The sequence below is a fragment of the Diabrotica virgifera genome, chromosome 5 (assembly GCF_917563875.1).
Source record: "Diabrotica virgifera virgifera chromosome 5, PGI_DIABVI_V3a".
Taxonomy (NCBI): domain Eukaryota; kingdom Metazoa; phylum Arthropoda; class Insecta; order Coleoptera; family Chrysomelidae; genus Diabrotica; species Diabrotica virgifera.
Window position 1 is genome coordinate 121,132,728 of NC_065447.1, and position 20,270 is coordinate 121,152,997.

A 20,270-nucleotide genomic window follows, 5' to 3' on the forward strand; every position below is an offset into this window, starting at 1 on the left:
AATAAATAAAACTAACTAATCATGGGCGCCATGAAAATGATCTTCGATCATTTTCCCAGGTATCTTATACTGCTGTCAAATATTAAATATATTAAACCTGTAATAATGAACATAAAGGAATAATAAAATTCATGATATACAAAATAAATACATATTTATTAAAAATAACTACTAGATTTTTAACAATCTCTGAGTTAAACAAGTTCATATTATGTGACTCTAACATGACAAAAGTTTGCAAAAGTTATGTTCAACCTAAGATAACAACAATGTTACCTGTTACAAAATTACAGGTATAAGTACCTCTCACTAACATATAGGGTACAAAATTACATAAGTCTTCTACCAAATGGTTATAGTACGCCTGCTACGTACAACTAAAGGAAACCGACGAAGATGAAAATAATACAAATAAATAGGCCCAAGCCTCACTAAGAGAAAATACAATACTGAATAAAGCAAAATTAAATATACAAATGAATAAACGTTATAGAAGTGAAGTTAAGAAAAATACCGACAAAATGACCTAAATTAACCGAGCAAATGCAATGAAATAAAGTAACGACGAAGTAACCGAACAAACGAAATAAAGCGAATAAATACAATATTTGGGAAACAAGCAAGTAATGTTACAAAATAAATTTACCCGAATTACATAAACCAATATCAAAGCAATAATAAAGTATTAAAAACCTAATTTTCTCTAGGCTTATTCCTGTGCACAAGAAGTTACCGTAGATACAAAGTTTGGGAACCAAATAATCTAATATACAAATACATATGTCAAAAAAAACAGAGGTAACCTAAATCTGGAAAAAAAACATAGTGTATTTAACAGATAGTCTGAAATATAAAAAAAACCAATAGTTACTAAAACTCCTCACTAAATGTTCCCAAACGAGGTTGCGGTTGCATCCTAGAAAATGAGCATCACTATGATGCACCTCCATGCCCCCCGTAGGCCCAGGTGGCAGGACGAAAAGGAGCTGGAATGTCCCCCAAAAAGCTTGTTCCCAAAACATACTCCCAGTTTGACTTGGCGGTAGCTGCAATAAGGTCAAGGTGGCTTCCCTAGGTAGTCAAGGTGGGTACGACATCACATGAGGGTTAGTTTTCTTCCAAATGGCTAAAAACATATACTTCGTTTGATTTCTCATATAAACCGGTAAACAAAAGTAAAGAGAAGAAGAAATAATCGAGGAAAACTTTTTAGAAGCAATAACATAAAAAAAACAACCATTAAAAATGGAACAAAAACTAATCTCAGGTAACCTTGAACTATTTTGAGTTTGAAAACATGAACAAATAATGGCATTGCATTTGAAATAGGAATATAAAATATGACTTATCTGAAATAACATGAGATTAAGATAGTAATAGCCATCTACATACATTTTATATACCTTAATGAAATGGTATTGAACCAGACAAAGATAGTTACATGACAATTTATAGATATATTGGACATGAAAATTTATAGATATATTGGATGTTCAATCGGTTTAAAACGTACAGAGAAATGGTAATTATTTCCAATATTAATTTGAGGACTTCAAAAATGTTTGGTTATGTAAAACCAAAAACCCCATTAATATAAAGATCGATATAAAGATAATATAAAGATCGAAATAATCTACATCCTTCACCTAAGGGACTGGCTAAGAACATTTAACAATGAACCAACTATTTCATATATTCAAGGTTAACTAAAAAACATTAGTAGAAAAAACGATTTACCGGTTAATTTTTTATTCCTCTTCCACTGATGGTACTCCCATCCTTACTCCAGGAAACCCGTACTCCAGGAAACAAGTGGTGGTAACTTTTTACTATACTTCCAAACTTAGTTGAAATAAAAATTAATTTCGAAGAAATTAACCGCCATTTACGGTACTAACCACCAACACCAACCTGTCAACCTCGCAGCCACCGGCCAAGTGCCTCTCATTCCTCCCACAGTCAGCGAGGAAAACGTCAAACTCTCACGGAACACGAATTAAACGACAAGGAACGGTTCAACAACTATGTTCCGTACAGTGTGACGTCACATGAGAAGTCCTTTACGATAAATTAAAGAATTTAAATGGGAGGTCAAGAGAAAATAATTATTTTTTTAAAAATAATTACAGCGCTAAAAATGATAATATAACGGGTGGACCGTTACAATCCCCTCCTACTCGGGAAAAAAAAATTTTTAACGAAAAAAAAAATTTTTTTTTTAAACTTCAAAATATTAACAACTAAATTTACAATAGTCTAACAATCCACGTTGATTCGCAAGATTACCAATAAGAATAAGCTAATGATCAGGAAAAATAAATAAATTACTCAAATTCATACTAAAATGTTACATGTTACTCTCTGCTACCAAATATTAACATATTGCTTAAAAGTCAAACAAAACTAAATATTGTACTAAAGTTCATAATAATGCTAAGTGTCGAGTTGGGCACTAAAACCAAAATTGAACTATCCATGGACATCAGATTTGTAAAGGGTATATCCAAGGACGGAACAACCAGGAAAAAGATGTGAGCCAATTCGAACCATTTCAAAAGTAAATATACCAAAGTGAATAAAAAAAAATCAGTAACTAAAATAAGTAAAGAATTGAACACTTAATCCAAAATTGAACTAACAATGGACACCAGATTCATAATAGTATATCCAGAGAAGAACAATCAGGAAGATTTATGGAACAATTCTCACTAATGCCAAATAATACCAATGCTGAACATACCAAAGGAATCCAAAACTCAATAACCAAAATAGATGTGGAATCGGACACTTAATCCAAAGTCGGACTATCAGTGGACACCAGATTCATAAAAGGCATATCCAAAGAAGAACGACCAGGCAAATTTATGGACCAATTCACACCAATACTAAACCACATAAACAGATCAGGTCTACGTACACCCACATCCGGTAATACGAACCTATCCAACCAAATACACAAAATAAATGAAGAATCGGACACTTATCCAGAATCGGACTATCAATGGACACCAGATTTATATAGGAGTATATCCAAAGAAGAACGATCAGGCAAATTTATGGACCAATTCTTACTAATACTAAATATACTAAATTATTGGATCCAATGGTAACTAATACTGAACAAAATAAATAAATTAGGTCTACATACACCCTCATCCGGTAATATGAACCTATCTAAACTAAGTAATCAAAATAAGTCACAAAAAAAATTACTAACAGACTAAGTAACAGAGATGTAATCAAACTAAATCAAAAGTAAGATAAATACCTAAAGTGTATTGACTAAAATATTATAGAAACTACATAAACTAATTCGTGCTGGTATTCGCGAACTATAGCATGTTGCTACAACAGATGTATGAGAATAACCAGACTCAGATAAAGTACTTATAACGTAAGAATAAGTGAGAAAGAAAATAGAATGGATGGTGAACTTATAAGTTTTATGACACTATGATAAGTGATAGGAAAAAAAAATATGTGATAAGTGATAGAAAAAAAAAATTGACGAGAACGGGCAACCAATTTTAATTAAAACTGCAGAATCATGCGCTCTCACATACGTGGAATTATTCAGGAAATGTTCCAAAATCTGAATAGCAACTAATGCCTAAGGAAAGAAGTGGGAATATACTCTGATGAACAACTCATTTGTCTAAACACCTCAAATACTAAATTAAGGGATCTACTATGTATAGGGATAGTCAACAAACAGACATACTATGAAGTACGAGACATAATATAAACTAAACACTTCCCTATCAAATTGTAAATATGTAACTGGAATAATTGGACTAATTAGACAAGAATAGTTAGGACATGCTGCAGGCATTTCCTGACCAGAAATATTATGATAGATAAACATCTGTCTACTCTGCAATGAAAGACATAGATTGCGAAATCGGATAGCAATGGCGCCTTGCTGAACTTCGAACCCACGTATTCACCAACTTTGAGCATCAATAGACTAAGTAGTTTCTAAGAAGAAATATGAAAGACTCAAGAATTCATACCTACTTACATAAAAATTCCAAACTAATTCCAGAATCATACTGTGTAGGATAGAAGGATATAAATTATTATAAAGTGTTTAAGATATTGGAGACAAATAATGTTAATAGAGTAACCCAATAACAAATTAAAAACCACATCTTTCCAATATGGCAAATTCAATAATAAGATATAAATATGATCAAAAAAAATTAGTAAGTAATCAAATATTCCAAATAATATAACACATAACCTGAGATAAGTAGTGCCTAACATACAGTTCCATAATAATATCCATATTAAACAAGAGTACTTGTATGAGCTTACCTGTCCAAATAAGTATATAAATATACAGTAATTCAACAACCCTTCTAACTTAAGGGGTTAGGTGTGCAAAAACTAAACAAAAATACAAGTGAAGTTCTGATTAATTGTATAATCCTACTGACAGGATTAGCAATTAATAACATTGACTCATAATAATAATTACAATGCACCATGCCTAATACCAAAAAAAAGTTAAACTCATACATAAAGTACTACATAATAATTAAATTAATAAGTAATAAATTAAAAGTCATCAACAACAAAGCCAAAGATGAAATCAAGCAATGTATGTAGGTACCTGCATTATCAGATGACAAAAAAAATATCAGACTAAAATTTCTAACCATACTAAAGATTGAGCTAAGCTAAAGACAAACAGAAGAAGAGATTAGCTTGAACAACACTGTTAAGGTAATCTTCTTCTGAAGATTGTTCTATAACTTAATAGAAAAATAGAATCAATGTTTCCTAACTAATAAAGAATTTATATTTAAATCTCAACCTAAAGTATCTGATTTCTATGAGCATTATATTATGGTACCCACACTGGTATAATATTACCAACATTAACAAAACTAGAAACTGAGATGGATAATGGAACTACTTTATCATACAATAATTATAATTGTTATGTTTAACACTACCAATTAAAGAAAAATAGTTTGGATGACCATCTGTAACCATCCGAACCATGCGAATTCAACGTATCATGTATAGAAACTAATGTCTGGACTGATATTGCTTTGTGGTGTGTGCCTGTCTTACCAAACAACCCAAATATCAAAAATAACAAATATAAAATATAATCTAAAGTTTGTAAGACAAATATACATATGGAGAAAATATTAGCGACACACCAACAAATCAAAATGCCAGCAAAATATATAAAAATCAAATCAATATAGTAAATAAAGTACCTAAATCCTGAAAATAATTTCTAGTTAGGTGTAAAATATAACCATACTAGAAAAAAAATATATGCATATAGTCAATAATTAATTGTACGTGCAAACATACTACCATTGGTAGAAGGACTAAAAATCCATAATAATAGAACATAATGTCAGTCATGTATATTCATTCTAAATACACAAATACGTTTCCAATAAAAATACAAAATTCAAACTAAAATATGAGCTGTACCACTAAAACTAAAAATGAGGTATCGAAATAAACTAATCAAAACCAAAAGAAGCAGTATAAGTCTACCTGTTTATTATTAATAAAAATTAAAGACAAAAATAAATCAGAAATAACATATATACAAAGATATCAAAAAGTTAATAATACAAAAATTCCAATAAAATAAAAATGAACTAAAAGAACTACTGTCTTAAAACCATAAACGGTTGGCCCCACGTTGGGCGCCAGTGTAACAAAAATAAGAAAACTTCTGTTGGAGTGAAAGTAAAAAGAAAGATATACTCCAACAGAAGTAAGGAAAAAAAAGAAGAAAAGAAAAGACTAAGGTAACTAGTTGGGGCCTCTTATGAAAATAAAAATGAAGGGGCTTCAGCGGTTGAGCCGAAGTAGGAAAAATAAAAAATACTACTTTTCAGTAGTACTGAAGAAAGGGGGATTAGAAGGGATAGAAGTAAAGTGGGAAGAGACAGAGGCAAACTGAATAGAGTTGGCTAGCTATAGATGCAAGAGAGCAACTTGACACTCAAGGATGGATACGGCTCGTTTGCATGCCTGTCGAAGAACAGTAGCTCTATATAGATAGTAATGATGACTAAAAGATGAAATAATAAAATAAGAATAATGTACTGAAAATGAATGGAGATGACTAATGACTAAAAACGAACAAAATAAATAAAACTAACTAATCATGGGCGCCATGAAAATGATCTTCGATCATTTTCCCAGGTATCTTATACTGCTGTCAAATATTAAATATATTAAACCTGTAATAATGAACATAAAGGAATAATAAAATTCATGATATACAAAATAAATACATATTTATTAAAAATAACTACTAGATTTTTAACAATCTCTGAGTTAAACAAGTTCATATTATGTGACTCTAACATGACAAAAGTTTGCAAAAGTTATGTTCAACCTAAGATAACAACAATGTTACCTGTTACAAAATTACAGGTATAAGTACCTCTCACTAACATATAGGGTACAAAATTACATAAGTCTTCTACCAAATGGTTATAGTACGCCTGCTACGTACAACTAAAGGAAACCGACGAAGATGAAAATAATACAAATAAATAGGCCCAAGCCTCACTAAGAGAAAATACAATACTGAATAAAGCAAAATTAAATATACAAATGAATAAACGTTATAGAAGTGAAGTTAAGAAAAATACCGACAAAATGACCTAAATTAACCGAGCAAATGCAATGAAATAAAGTAACGACGAAGTAACCGAACAAACGAAATAAAGCGAATAAATACAATATTTGGGAAACAAGCAAGTAATGTTACAAAATAAATTTACCCGAATTACATAAACCAATATCAAAGCAATAATAAAGTATTAAAAACCTAATTTTCTCTAGGCTTATTCCTGTGCACAAGAAGTTACCGTAGATACAAAGTTTGGGAACCAAATAATCTAATATACAAATACATATGTCAAAAAAAACAGAGGTAACCTAAATCTGGAAAAAAAACATAGTGTATTTAACAGATAGTCTGAAATATAAAAAAAACCAATAGTTACTAAAACTCCTCACTAAATGTTCCCAAACGAGGTTGCGGTTGCATCCTAGAAAATGAGCATCACTATGATGCACCTCCATGCCCCCCCGTAGGCCCAGGTGGCAGGACGAAAAGGAGCTGGAATGTCCCCCAAAAAGCTTGTTCCCAAAACATACTCCCAGTTTGACTTGGCGGTAGCTGCAATAAGGTCAAGGTGGCTTCCCTAGGTAGTCAAGGTGGGTACGACATCACATGAGGGTTAGTTTTCTTCCAAATGGCTAAAAACATATACTTCGTTTGATTTCTCATATAAACCGGTAAACAAAAGTAAAGAGAAGAAGAAATAATCGAGGAAAACTTTTTAGAAGCAATAACATAAAAAAAACAACCATTAAAAATGGAACAAAAACTAATCTCAGGTAACCTTGAACTATTTTGAGTTTGAAAACATGAACAAATAATGGCATTGCATTTGAAATAGGAATATAAAATATGACTTATCTGAAATAACATGAGATTAAGATAGTAATAGCCATCTACATACATTTTATATACCTTAATGAAATGGTATTGAACCAGACAAAGATAGTTACATGACAATTTATAGATATATTGGACATGAAAATTTATAGATATATTGGATGTTCAATCGGTTTAAAACGTACAGAGAAATGGTAATTATTTCCAATATTAATTTGAGGACTTCAAAAATGTTTGGTTATGTAAAACCAAAAACCCCATTAATATAAAGATCGATATAAAGATAATATAAAGATCGAAATAATCTACATCCTTCACCTAAGGGACTGGCTAAGAACATTTAACAATGAACCAACTATTTCATATATTCAAGGTTAACTAAAAAACATTAGTAGAAAAAACGATTTACCGGTTAATTTTTTATTCCTCTTCCACTGATGGTACTCCCATCCTTACTCCAGGAAACCCGTACTCCAGGAAACAAGTGGTGGTAACTTTTTACTATACTTCCAAACTTAGTTGAAATAAAAATTAATTTCGAAGAAATTAACCGCCATTTACGGTACTAACCACCAACACCAACCTGTCAACCTCGCAGCCACCGGCCAAGTGCCTCTCATTCCTCCCACAGTCAGCGAGGAAAACGTCAAACTCTCACGGAACACGAATTAAACGACAAGGAACGGTTCAACAACTATGTTCCGTACAGTGTGACGTCACATGAGAAGTCCTTTACGATAAATTAAAGAATTTAAATGGGAGGTCAAGAGAAAATAATTATTTTTTTAAAAATAATTACAGCGCTAAAAATGATAATATAACGGGTGGACCGTTACATGATGTTGACCCTTCATACAAATTTCTTAAGGCTTTTATTAAGGTGACACTAATATTCGTCTGTCGTAACACGTTCCAGAGTTTGTTTACAGGAACTGTATCGTACGCCTTCTGCAAGTCAATAAACATGAGGTGGGCTTCTTGATTTGTGCTTAATTTTTTTTCTATTAGTTGTTTGAGGCAGAAGATATTATCAGTACAGCTTCTTCCTGTTCGAAAACCGGATTGTTCTTCTTCCTCTTGGTCTTTGTACTCCTTCTCAATGCGGTCTCTAATTATTCGTCCATACAAACGGCTGAATGTACTAGTCACTGATATCCCTCTATAGTTTTCACATTTAAGCTTATCTCCTTTCTTATGGATCGACGAAATATAAGCAATTTTCCACTCGTCGGGTATGGGAGAACCATTTATAAATTGATTTATGCACCAAGTGACGGTTTCAAACAATTTTTGTGATCCACATTTTATTAGTTCGGCTGGGATATCGCCTGGTCCTGGAGACCTACCGTTTTTCAGTTCTTTTATAGCTTTTATAATTTCTGTCACTTGTATTGTTATATCTTCTCCTTCAATGTTAACCTCTGTTGGTGATTGAGTTAAGTATTCGTCCCTATTTTCTGTCAGTAGTTCCCCATAGTACTTTTCCCATTTTTGTGTGGATATTAATTGAATGTTTGTGCTCTTCCTTTCGTTAGTTCTTATTTTATTGAGGAACTTCCATGTTTTGAAACCTCTATACTCTGGGTATAGAGATTTTTGAAGAGAAGAAGAACTGAATAAAGATGGGTAAAAGAAATGAGAAGAGATTTAAGACGACAAGAAGAGGGGCTTAGCTCAGAAGGACAAATTAAATGGGCAGAGAGACACTAAATCTCAAGTGGGTATTTGGGCTAGCTTCTATACACCGAATATTGGCTTTGGAGATATGAGAAAAAAAAATTGATAATGAAATGATAGTAACTAGAAAGAAAATGAGACCTGCAAACACAAAAATGGAAGAAAAATAGATCAGAATGCTAGAGATAAAATAATATCGAGATACAACAAAGAAAGAAGAAGAACAAAGGGCGCCAACTCGAACGAACAACTCAGCTCTCAGAACCAAGAAGTTGGACAGGTTCGAGATTTTGAAGTAACGAACAACAGGAACTCTATGACACTGGTTACAACCACCTGAAATACAAAATACTAAATACTAACCGTGTCTTGCTATATTATATACTGGTAATACAGACTGAAATAAAACATCAACCTTTCTAATAACAAATATATTAACAATAACTCTATTATACATATATTGACAATGTAATATATAAATCAAAACACAATAACAGTGGTAGTGGGTGGTGAAACGGTCAAACAGGACCAAACAGCCACTAACTTACAATTAACCACTACACACTGCGCTAAGTAAATGTATTAGTAGAAAATCCAAAAGCAAAAGTCCGTGTGAATAGCACAAAGTTCTTACAACTAAAAGTTAGTAATATTTCCTAAATTGAACTCGTCTAATGAGATACGTACACGACAAGAACGCTACGGTTACCAAAAATTAAGTATCTCATCTAGCAAAAATACTAATTATTATACAATTGACTTATATAAATGAGCTGGTCAGACTCTTAATATACAATGTAAAAACCCACTAGACATATTCCCTATTTTAAAAGCTCGACAAAATTTTACCCCCGATTCCCTATCAAATTTTAAGCTACAATTATTTATGATTATTATTAAACAAGACTTACTTAATTAGAAAAAACTACTATTTATAATATGGAACAAAACAAAGACCTGAAAACCCTATCTGTCACGAAAATATGTACCTAGTTCCACTCGATTGTATGCATACAAACAGTTTACAGTGCAAGCAACTATAGAGTACCCAAAATATATAAATAATAAAAGTAAACAAACTTATCTTTCACCACAGTTCCTATTTAAGAATTCAAGATGAAGTCCATAGGAGAGTCCTTTTGGCACGATAAACTGGTTGGATGCTGTGGTGGGCAAGTCCTACTGAAAAATCCTAAATGTTGTGAAGTCAGGTACTGGTTTTCTCCAACGAAACAGCGAGCTCTATGGGTAAACCATGGCAAAGTTGCTAACAGTTACTGGTACATACTTCAAGTGACATAAATTATGCAAAGGAATGCAAAGTGACTAAGTTACGACGTAACTAAGTGACTAAGTCACTAAGTGTCTAAGTGGCGGAATCTACAATAAAGTTTATTAAATTTAGTTATTTATGTATTACAATAACAGTAGCAGTACATATTGAACAGGCCCAAACAAAAACATCAAATATTAGGTAGGTTAGGTATCCATATGTCATGTCAAAATTTCTGAAGTTTACTTCAATTCAGACATGACAGGGACGTGCGCATTAGATGGGCGTGACAGATAGACTGTATAGATACTCGTTAAAACTTTTTATAAATCACAGATAAAAAACTTAAGTAAAAACGTCACGATAAGGTATAAAAGATATTAGAATTTAGGTTTGGACACTAGAAAAACTTGACCTTTAATGTTCTTTTCAAATATTTAAAGGATAATATGATCTACAATTTGGAATTTAAATTTAACACTAAAACCCTGTGGCCTTGATTGATTGTTCCTTTGTAAATGGAAATGAATATCATTATTATAATATGGATTATATATGAACTTAACTACAATGATGCATTACCACGAAAAATAATGAGAAATATATCAACAGTTTACTTACTTGGACAGACGAAACACGCTGGCCTTAAACTTCTTTTATGTAAAAAAAAACCAAAGATAAATTGAGTTTTGATATTATCGCTATTCCAAAAAAGATGGTCTTAATGTTCCTTCATTTTAGTGATATATCTGCTCCATTTTATCCAAAATCTCGTCCAAATCCGCCACTTAGGAAAAAAAAACACAGCGTGTTCGCTCTGAGCCTGACCAAAACTGCCGTTCCGATTCGGATCGACAAAATCGAACGCCGAGGTTTTCGCGCGTGAGCAGAGAGATATCGTTCTTAAGTCGATCGACGGCGTCGCACACGGGATTTATTTAGGGGTATTTGATGAAATTTTATTTGGATTTATTTAGTTAGTAGCGTAACTGCTACATTCTCCCTCATCTCCAGCAAAAAAAAGGAAAACTCCCAAAGGATTCCTTTTTTTTTTTTAAGTTTTCCTGAGCGAACTAACGCTAGGGCGAACCCGAGGATGGACACAGTAAAGGAGAAACGTGGTGGTATAAAACCATAATTATGGTAGCCTCAACAGCCATACTATTTGCTGAGGAGGCGGAACAAAAATCAGGAACGAAGTCATACAGACAGTATAAAGGCCACGCGAGACATATTTAATCATATTTGCAGAAAGTATAAAACATAGAAAAGATGTGTAACTAACCGACATAGGTAACTGACCGACATAAGTTATTCAACGCGATAATTTTAATTTAGTAAAACCAAAGATTGAAAAAAAAAAAAAAACAAACAATCACGTGTTAATCGCTTACATTCTAAATATAATTATACAACCTTATAGAGTAAGTCAACTCTTAACACTACTTACTATCTGCATTCTCAAGTGTTAGTAACCCATCATTAAATCTAAATTACAGGTGTGTATTAACAACACCTAACACAGTATAACCAAGAACCATACACAACAATCAACATATCAAATTTACCCAACATTGATACTAGAGCGAACAAATTCTACTAATCACCCGAGAATTCAATGAGGGACTAATTCATCAAGACTAGTTGAAACTACATTACTACAAAGCTAAACATAAATAATGATATGGTTCTGGATATCACCAACAACTAAAAATCAAGGTAAAAGATAATCCTTAACATCTACTCTCTTGAGCAGTGATAGGAAGACACAATCTAGGTAAAGATACTAGCAAGCCCACTATACTCATGGTATAGAGTATGCTAAAAGGTAAAGATAATTGCAAGCCCACATCTACTCATGGTAGAGGGTATGCACAAAAGGTAAGATATAATTAGGGTCCTAACTGTAATACCTAAACTGCACTATTGACGTGATCCAATTCTTTACTCACGACAAGCACAGAGAAGGACAGATTCTTAGGACTTTATAATAATCAAGATAAAGATAAGATATACATTCAATCAGATATAGATAAGAGATGCACTCATCAAGGTAAAGGTACGAGATAAACTCAAGGTAAAGATAAACTCACTTCAGGTAAAGGTAAAGTCACTTCAGGTAAAGATAAAGATAAACTCACTTCAGGTAAAGGTAAAGATAAGCTCACCTCAGGTAAAGGTAAAGATAAGCTCACTTCAGGTAAAGGTAAACTCACTTCAGGTAAAGGTAAAGTCACTTCAGGTAAAGATAAACTCACTTCAGGTAAAGGTAAAGATAAGCTCACCTCAGGTAAAGGTAAAGATAAGCTCACTTCAGGTAAAAGTAAACTCACTTCAGGTAAAGGTAAAGTCACTTCAGGTAAAGATATGTTAAAACTCAAATCATTTAAAAGATAACAGCATAGGAGATGACAACCAAGTTAAACAGACTTACTTACTGCTGAATATCAGAACGATCCAATTCTAGATGACACATTCTAATTTCAACCTAAGAGACACTCTGGGAACAACTTATAGATATTAATGTATTTCTGAGCCAAGTGAAGTGCACAAGTTCGGGGTGATCAGTCCTGAACCCACGCTAAACCCTGACACAGTTAAGTGAATACATAAGCTTTATGGGCATGGTCCGCGCGCTTGAACCATGCAAAGCCATAACTCAAAGAAAATGTTTTAACAGTATTTTCTAAGTATCCCTATAAATACTCATTTAACCCAGAATTCAAGATGGGGAAAATTCCCATTATCCATCCTGTACTCCTATGGTATATAGTTTGGACTTTCAAGAGGCAACTAACAGCAAAATGAACAAGTCCAAAACTAAGATATTAGTCAACATTAAGATAAGATAATATAAGATAAAAGGCACAACAACAGATGTTAACTAGGTAAACAAAATAAATAAACAGATTTTATACCTTAACGATGCCATTATAAACAACTGGGAAATAAACACGAGAATGAGATAAAATGTAAGTAGGTAAAGTTTAACTTACTCTCTGTCCTCAAGTTAATGTTCTGAGTGGATACCTATACCAGTAATGTTTATTTGTTTGGTCCAGTCGTGAAATCTGATGAAATGTACTGCTACAACTTCCGATAAACCTAAAATCGAAAAAACTTTTAATTCAAGGTAGTGATTCACTTTTAATGCTATTCCGGACTTGTAAAATAGCTAAATTCAAGATATTCAAATTTTCAATTTATTTATTATTAATTCAAAATAATTATTTGACCAATCAAAACAAAGCAATCCATTCAGTCAACAGAGTATACCATAGCAAAACAAGTTTATTCAAGATATAGATACAAGATACTGTCCAAAAAAAAAATTGAAGTATAAACTAAACGTTAAAATGAAAATCTAAAAACACAGGCACTGAAACCACCAAGATAAAACCAAAAGTTAAAGAAAATATTTTTAAAGCCAAAAATGTAAAAGAGGCCCCACGTTGGGCGCCAATTGAAACCTCTATACTCTGGGTATAGAGATTTTTGAAGAGAAGAAGAACTGAATAAAGATGGGTAAAAGAAATGAGAAGAGATTTAAGACGACAAGAAGAGGGGCTTAGCTCAGAAGGACAAATTAAATGGGCAGAGAGACACTAAATCTCAAGTGGGTATTTGGGCTAGCTTCTATACACCGAATATTGGCTTTGGAGATATGAGAAAAAAAAATTGATAATGAAATGATAGTAACTAGAAAGAAAATGAGACCTGCAAACACAAAAATGGAAGAAAAATAGATCAGAATGCTAGAGATAAAATAATATCGAGATACAACAAAGAAAGAAGAAGAACAAAGGGCGCCAACTCGAACGAACAACTCAGCTCTCAGAACCAAGAAGTTGGACAGGTTCGAGATTTTGAAGTAACGAACAACAGGAACTCTATGACACTGGTTACAACCACCTGAAATACAAAATACTAAATACTAACCGTGTCTTGCTATATTATATACTGGTAATACAGACTGAAATAAAACATCAACCTTTCTAATAACAAATATATTAACAATAACTCTATTATACATATATTGACAATGTAATATATAAATCAAAACACAATAACAGTGGTAGTGGGTGGTGAAACGGTCAAACAGGACCAAACAGCCACTAACTTACAATTAACCACTACACACTGCGCTAAGTAAATGTATTAGTAGAAAATCCAAAAGCAAAAGTCCGTGTGAATAGCACAAAGTTCTTACAACTAAAAGTTAGTAATATTTCCTAAATTGAACTCGTCTAATGAGATACGTACACGACAAGAACGCTACGGTTACCAAAAATTAAGTATCTCATCTAGCAAAAATACTAATTATTATACAATTGACTTATATAAATGAGCTGGTCAGACTCTTAATATACAATGTAAAAACCCACTAGACATATTCCCTATTTTAAAAGCTCGACAAAATTTTACCCCCGATTCCCTATCAAATTTTAAGCTACAATTATTTATGATTATTATTAAACAAGACTTACTTAATTAGAAAAAACTACTATTTATAATATGGAACAAAACAAAGACCTGAAAACCCTATCTGTCACGAAAATATGTACCTAGTTCCACTCGATTGTATGCATACAAACAGTTTACAGTGCAAGCAACTATAGAGTACCCAAAATATATAAATAATAAAAGTAAACAAACTTATCTTTCACCACAGTTCCTATTTAAGAATTCAAGATGAAGTCCATAGGAGAGTCCTTTTGGCACGATAAACTGGTTGGATGCTGTGGTGGGCAAGTCCTACTGAAAAATCCTAAATGTTGTGAAGTCAGGTACTGGTTTTCTCCAACGAAACAGCGAGCTCTATGGGTAAACCATGGCAAAGTTGCTAACAGTTACTGGTACATACTTCAAGTGACATAAATTATGCAAAGGAATGCAAAGTGACTAAGTTACGACGTAACTAAGTGACTAAGTCACTAAGTGTCTAAGTGGCGGAATCTACAATAAAGTTTATTAAATTTAGTTATTTATGTATTACAATAACAGTAGCAGTACATATTGAACAGGCCCAAACAAAAACATCAAATATTAGGTAGGTTAGGTATCCATATGTCATGTCAAAATTTCTGAAGTTTACTTCAATTCAGACATGACAGGGACGTGCGCATTAGATGGGCGTGACAGATAGACTGTATAGATACTCGTTAAAACTTTTTATAAATCACAGATAAAAAACTTAAGTAAAAACGTCACGATAAGGTATAAAAGATATTAGAATTTAGGTTTGGACACTAGAAAAACTTGACCTTTAATGTTCTTTTCAAATATTTAAAGGATAATATGATCTACAATTTGGAATTTAAATTTAACACTAAAACCCTGTGGCCTTGATTGATTGTTCCTTTGTAAATGGAAATGAATATCATTATTATAATATGGATTATATATGAACTTAACTACAATGATGCATTACCACGAAAAATAATGAGAAATATATCAACAGTTTACTTACTTGGACAGACGAAACACGCTGGCCTTAAACTTCTTTTATGTAAAAAAAAACCAAAGATAAATTGAGTTTTGATATTATCGCTATTCCAAAAAAGATGGTCTTAATGTTCCTTCATTTTAGTGATATATCTGCTCCATTTTATCCAAAATCTCGTCCAAATCCGCCACTTAGGAAAAAAAAACACAGCGTGTTCGCTCTGAGCCTGACCAAAACTGCCGTTCCGATTCGGATCGACAAAATCGAACGCCGAGGTTTTCGCGCGTGAGCAGAGAGATATCGTTCTTAAGTCGATCGACGGCGTCGCACACGGGATTTATTTAGGGGTATTTGATGAAATTTTATTTGGATTTATTTAGTTAGTAGCGTAACTGCTACAGTTTCTGTACATTTTCTGCCTCCCAGGTAGGTATTAATTTCCTGACACTTCTTATCCCACATTTCTCTTTTTGCTTTTACTGTTGTTCTTCTTGTTATTCTTTTGAGTTCCAGGTATTCATCTCTATCTTTTTGTTGTTTACTGCTCAGCCATCTGATATACGCTTGCTTTTTCTCTTCTACGAGTGCTTCTATTTCTTTGTTCCACCATAGTTTTTCACTTTTTCTTTGAGTGTTAAAGCCGAGTGCTTCTTCTGCAGCTTTTTTAACGCTAACGACTACGTTTCCATATACCTCCTCTACTGTTGATGTTTCAGTTATATTCATTAGTTTGCCATCCAGTCTTTGTTGATATAGTATTCTTGTACTCTCTTGGGTCAAACTATCCAAATTATAACTTCTTTTTTCCAAAGTTTCTTCTGGTTGGGGTTGACAATTTGTTTGATTATGTGTTATTTTATATCTAAATGGACAGGTTACTTTTGATTTTACGACATAATGATCTGAACCACATGTTATTCCTCTGTATGCTCTTGTGTCCTGTACTTGCATATTAGTATTTTGTTTTGTGATGATATAGTCTATAATTGATTTTAAATTTCTTGTAGTTTGGGTCCAGGTGTACTTGTGTACATCTCTATGTTTAAAAAATCCATTGGTTATTTTTAATTGATGGTTTTCACATATTTCAATTAGCCTCTCACCATTATCATTCTGGTTTATTTCTCCGTAGGGACCTACCACCTTATTATCTACTTTACGACCTACTCTACTGTTCAGGTCTCCCATAACTATCAATTCTCTTCTATTTCCAATTTTCGTAATTTCGTCGTTAACTTTAGCAAAGAACTCATCTTTGTTTGTGTAAGGTTCATCATCACTGATTGCATAAATCCCAAGTATCGTAATAGGTGTTTCTTTTATCGTTATGTTTACTCTTATTATATTTTCGTCTATTGCTTCAAAGTCAGTGATTTTATGTTTATGTTTTTTGTGTATTAGAACGGATACTCCTCTTTTCGCTCTCTCATGTTTTGAAACTCCGCTGAAGATGTGTACATAATTGTTTACTTTTTCTATACCTATCCCTTTCTTCTTTGTTTCGGTTAAGACAACTATATCCATATCTAGTTTTTTTATTTCTTCAGTTATTTCTTCCATCTTTCCGCTGATACTCTGCAGATTCCAGGTGCCAATGTTCATAATCCTTTTCCGTCGCCGAAGTCGTTTATTATTTAATCCGTCCGAGATTCCGAGGCAATCTTTAGGCTTTTTGGTATTTTTCTAATTTTTACAAGTGACAGGGAACCGGCCTGACGTCTTAACCCCCTACCAGGAGGACCGGGTAATTTGTAATCAAGGTTTTCTTCCTTTAGATTGGTTGTCTTACAGGACTAAAGAGCCCAATCTGCTCCTTTTCTTTCGCCGTCGATGTTTCTTCGCCAACCAGAATCCACAACCGCCCATTTTAGATCCGATTCTGCAGTGGTATGCCGAAAAAACAGGCCTGCCACTTCCGCCATTGACGCCGAACCGAAGATCCTCTTCTACGCCGTCTCCGCCGTTGTGGTCTTCACCCGTATCCCTGGGCAGGGGTCCGCGTTATACCCCACAGAACTGGGTCCCTACCTGAACTTCGCCACCTGTTCACTCCGGCCTACTGAAGTGAGAGGTGCCCACCCCCGCGACATGGACGCGCCAGGTAGGAATTACCCATGTGAGTGTTAGAGAAGATGGCTCTAACTCTCCATGGGCCGAGTTAATGAACATGTGTGATCCCATGCTCAAAGGCTAATTATATGCATGCAAATTATAATTTTTAATAGCTAAATTTTCTGACAATATTAATTTATTTGCACTTGCTCCCGAATTTAGTTCTACCTTAACTTTATTTCTACCTATAACGGTTATTTGTTTAATATTATTTTGAATCTCCGGAACCGAATTATTTATAATTTTTGCTGTCCCAATCCGATAAAATTTTCCAATGTTGCCTAGACTATTTTCAATATAGACATAATAAGGTCCATTATCAGTTGCAGTATACAAGTTTTTGTTTGCGTTCTTAATTACCTGACTATTATTTACGCTCGGAGTGGTATTTACCTCACCTAACTGACTGTTATTTGTAAAATTAAATCTTTTTGATATTACTGTATTTTGATTAGAAATATTATTTTGACTTACCGAAGCCTCTGAATATTTATTTTTATCATGATTTTCCGTTACCTGCGTATTTTTCTGAATACTACCTAATCCGGGTGTTTCCAATTCCGTTTCCATAATCTCGCCTTCGTTGTTGAATTTTACATTTTTTCCTCGATCTGGTGGTTCAGGAGGTATATCGTTATCCATATTATTATTGTCCATTAATGACTATAAAAAACCTGTATAATTTAACTCACTCGATACACGACCGATTCGTTTGCAATTTTAACACTGACAGTTAGTTCGTTTGAAATTTTAACACTGACAGATAGTTCGTTGTTAAGACATTTATTTACACGTTAAATATATCACAGAAAATAACTGGTGGTATATTATTTACTTGAAATCGATGTTACCCCGTCGAATCTCAACTGCTAATTGATTTATCTGTTCTCGTAAAAATATAATTAAAGTCGGTTATTGTTTATTTAGTGTTTTGGTAAGACGAGGTGACCGTGATTTAAAGTGCTGACTGTTAATAAACACCCACTGAATATTATTGCAACTCGACCTTGTATCAAATACTAGCATGCAAAACTAGGTTACTCGTATTTATTAAACAAACATTACCACGGGCATTTAATTATTAAAAGGTTTATTTGTAATATGATGTTTATTGAGATGCTGTGTATCCCAATTCACCTCCGTTTCAGGGAACATCTTTCCTGATGTCAACCAATAGTTCGACGCTGTATTGTCGACATAGTCTTGGCTAACCTCATTGGGATGTCGCCCGTGCAAAGGTTTACCCATCCAGGTGCGCAGTTTTTCGTCCTTAGTAAGGTGGTTTATGCGCATTTCTGGTTCCCTCAGTTTGATCGGTGTTGTGTCATTTACTGCGCAAATTGCGCGGTGTAGAGTAGATGTCTCAGCCTGCATCTGAAAATAAGTTCTTAAATTAGCAATCTGTTTATCTAATTGCTCACCTATAACCATAAGTCCTCTTCCTCCTAAATACCGGGGTAATGTCGTTCATTCTACTGCACTTTTAGGGTGGTGTTTTTGTGCCTTTGTGAGGTGTGTTCGTACTTTTCGCTGAAGATTTTCTATATCCGTTTTTGTCCACTTAACAATACCAAATGAATAGCTAAGCGCGGAACAAGCGTATGTGTTCAGTGCCTTAAACAAATTTTTACTGTTAAGCTGTGAACGAAGCAGTTGTTTTACCCTTCTTATAAACTCAGTTGTTATCTCAGTTTTCATTTGCTTATGGTCAATTTTCCGCGCCTGCTTTACTCCAAGATATTTGTACATATCGTTATCGCCCATGGCCTCGATGTTCTGGCCATTTTGCATATCGAATCCACCGGGCTGTACCTTTCCTCTGACTATATTCAAAACACGGCACTTGTCTAGGCCGAACTGCATACTAATATCATTAGAGAATGTTTCTACAGTTTTTAGCATCTCTTCTAGGTGTTCTCGAGTGGAAGCCATTAATTTCAAATCATCCATATACAACAGGTGATTGAGCTTCGCTACTACAGTATTATTGCTTTTAATGCTAAAACCTGAGTCAGTGGAGTTTAATAGTTGGGAAAGCGGGTTCAAATCTAAACAGAACCACAGTGGACTCAACGAGTCTCCTTGAAACAGGCCCCGGTTGATTGCGATATTTTCGGTTTCGATATTGTTTTCACCAGGTATTTGGAGGTGAATTTTAGTCTTCCAATCTCTGATTCTATGCCTTAAAAAGGTCACTATTTTATCATCGACTTTGTATATTTTCAATATATCTATTAGCCATTCATGCGGTACTGAGTCAAAGGCTTTTTATAGTCAATAAAAGCAGTAAAAAGGTTCCTTTTTTT

General features: G+C 33.5%; 1 protein-coding gene and 1 long non-coding RNA gene across 5 annotated transcripts; both read right to left on the reverse strand.

The window, feature by feature from the left end:
• Positions 1-137: 137 nt before the first annotated feature.
• LOC126884360 (uncharacterized) lies at positions 138-8,274 on the reverse strand. 2 transcript variants are annotated; one of them, XR_007697985.1, is made up of 2 exons: positions 7,866-8,274; positions 138-1,126 (listed from the first exon to the last, which is right to left on the reverse strand). It is a non-coding gene; the product is annotated as an uncharacterized LOC126884360 (long non-coding RNA). The 2 variants fall into 2 exon arrangements; XR_007697984.1 differs by lacking the exon at positions 7,866-8,274 and adding an exon at positions 1,738-7,856.
• Positions 8,275-9,549: 1,275 nt separating this feature from the next.
• LOC126884352 (craniofacial development protein 2-like) lies at positions 9,550-18,026 on the reverse strand. 3 transcript variants are annotated; one of them, XM_050650284.1, is made up of 2 exons: positions 15,877-18,026; positions 9,550-10,513 (listed from the first exon to the last, which is right to left on the reverse strand). In XM_050650284.1, exon 1 carries the CDS (start codon positions 17,452-17,454, stop codon positions 16,225-16,227), a length of 1,230 nt encoding a protein of 409 aa, XP_050506241.1. In that variant the 5' UTR covers positions 17,455-18,026; the 3' UTR covers positions 9,550-10,513; positions 15,877-16,224. The 3 variants fall into 3 exon arrangements, with proteins under 3 accessions (XP_050506241.1, XP_050506239.1, XP_050506240.1); XM_050650282.1 differs by having other exon boundaries at positions 9,550-15,362; XM_050650283.1 differs by having other exon boundaries at positions 11,028-18,026.
• Between the last annotated feature and the right edge of the window lie 2,244 nt (positions 18,027-20,270).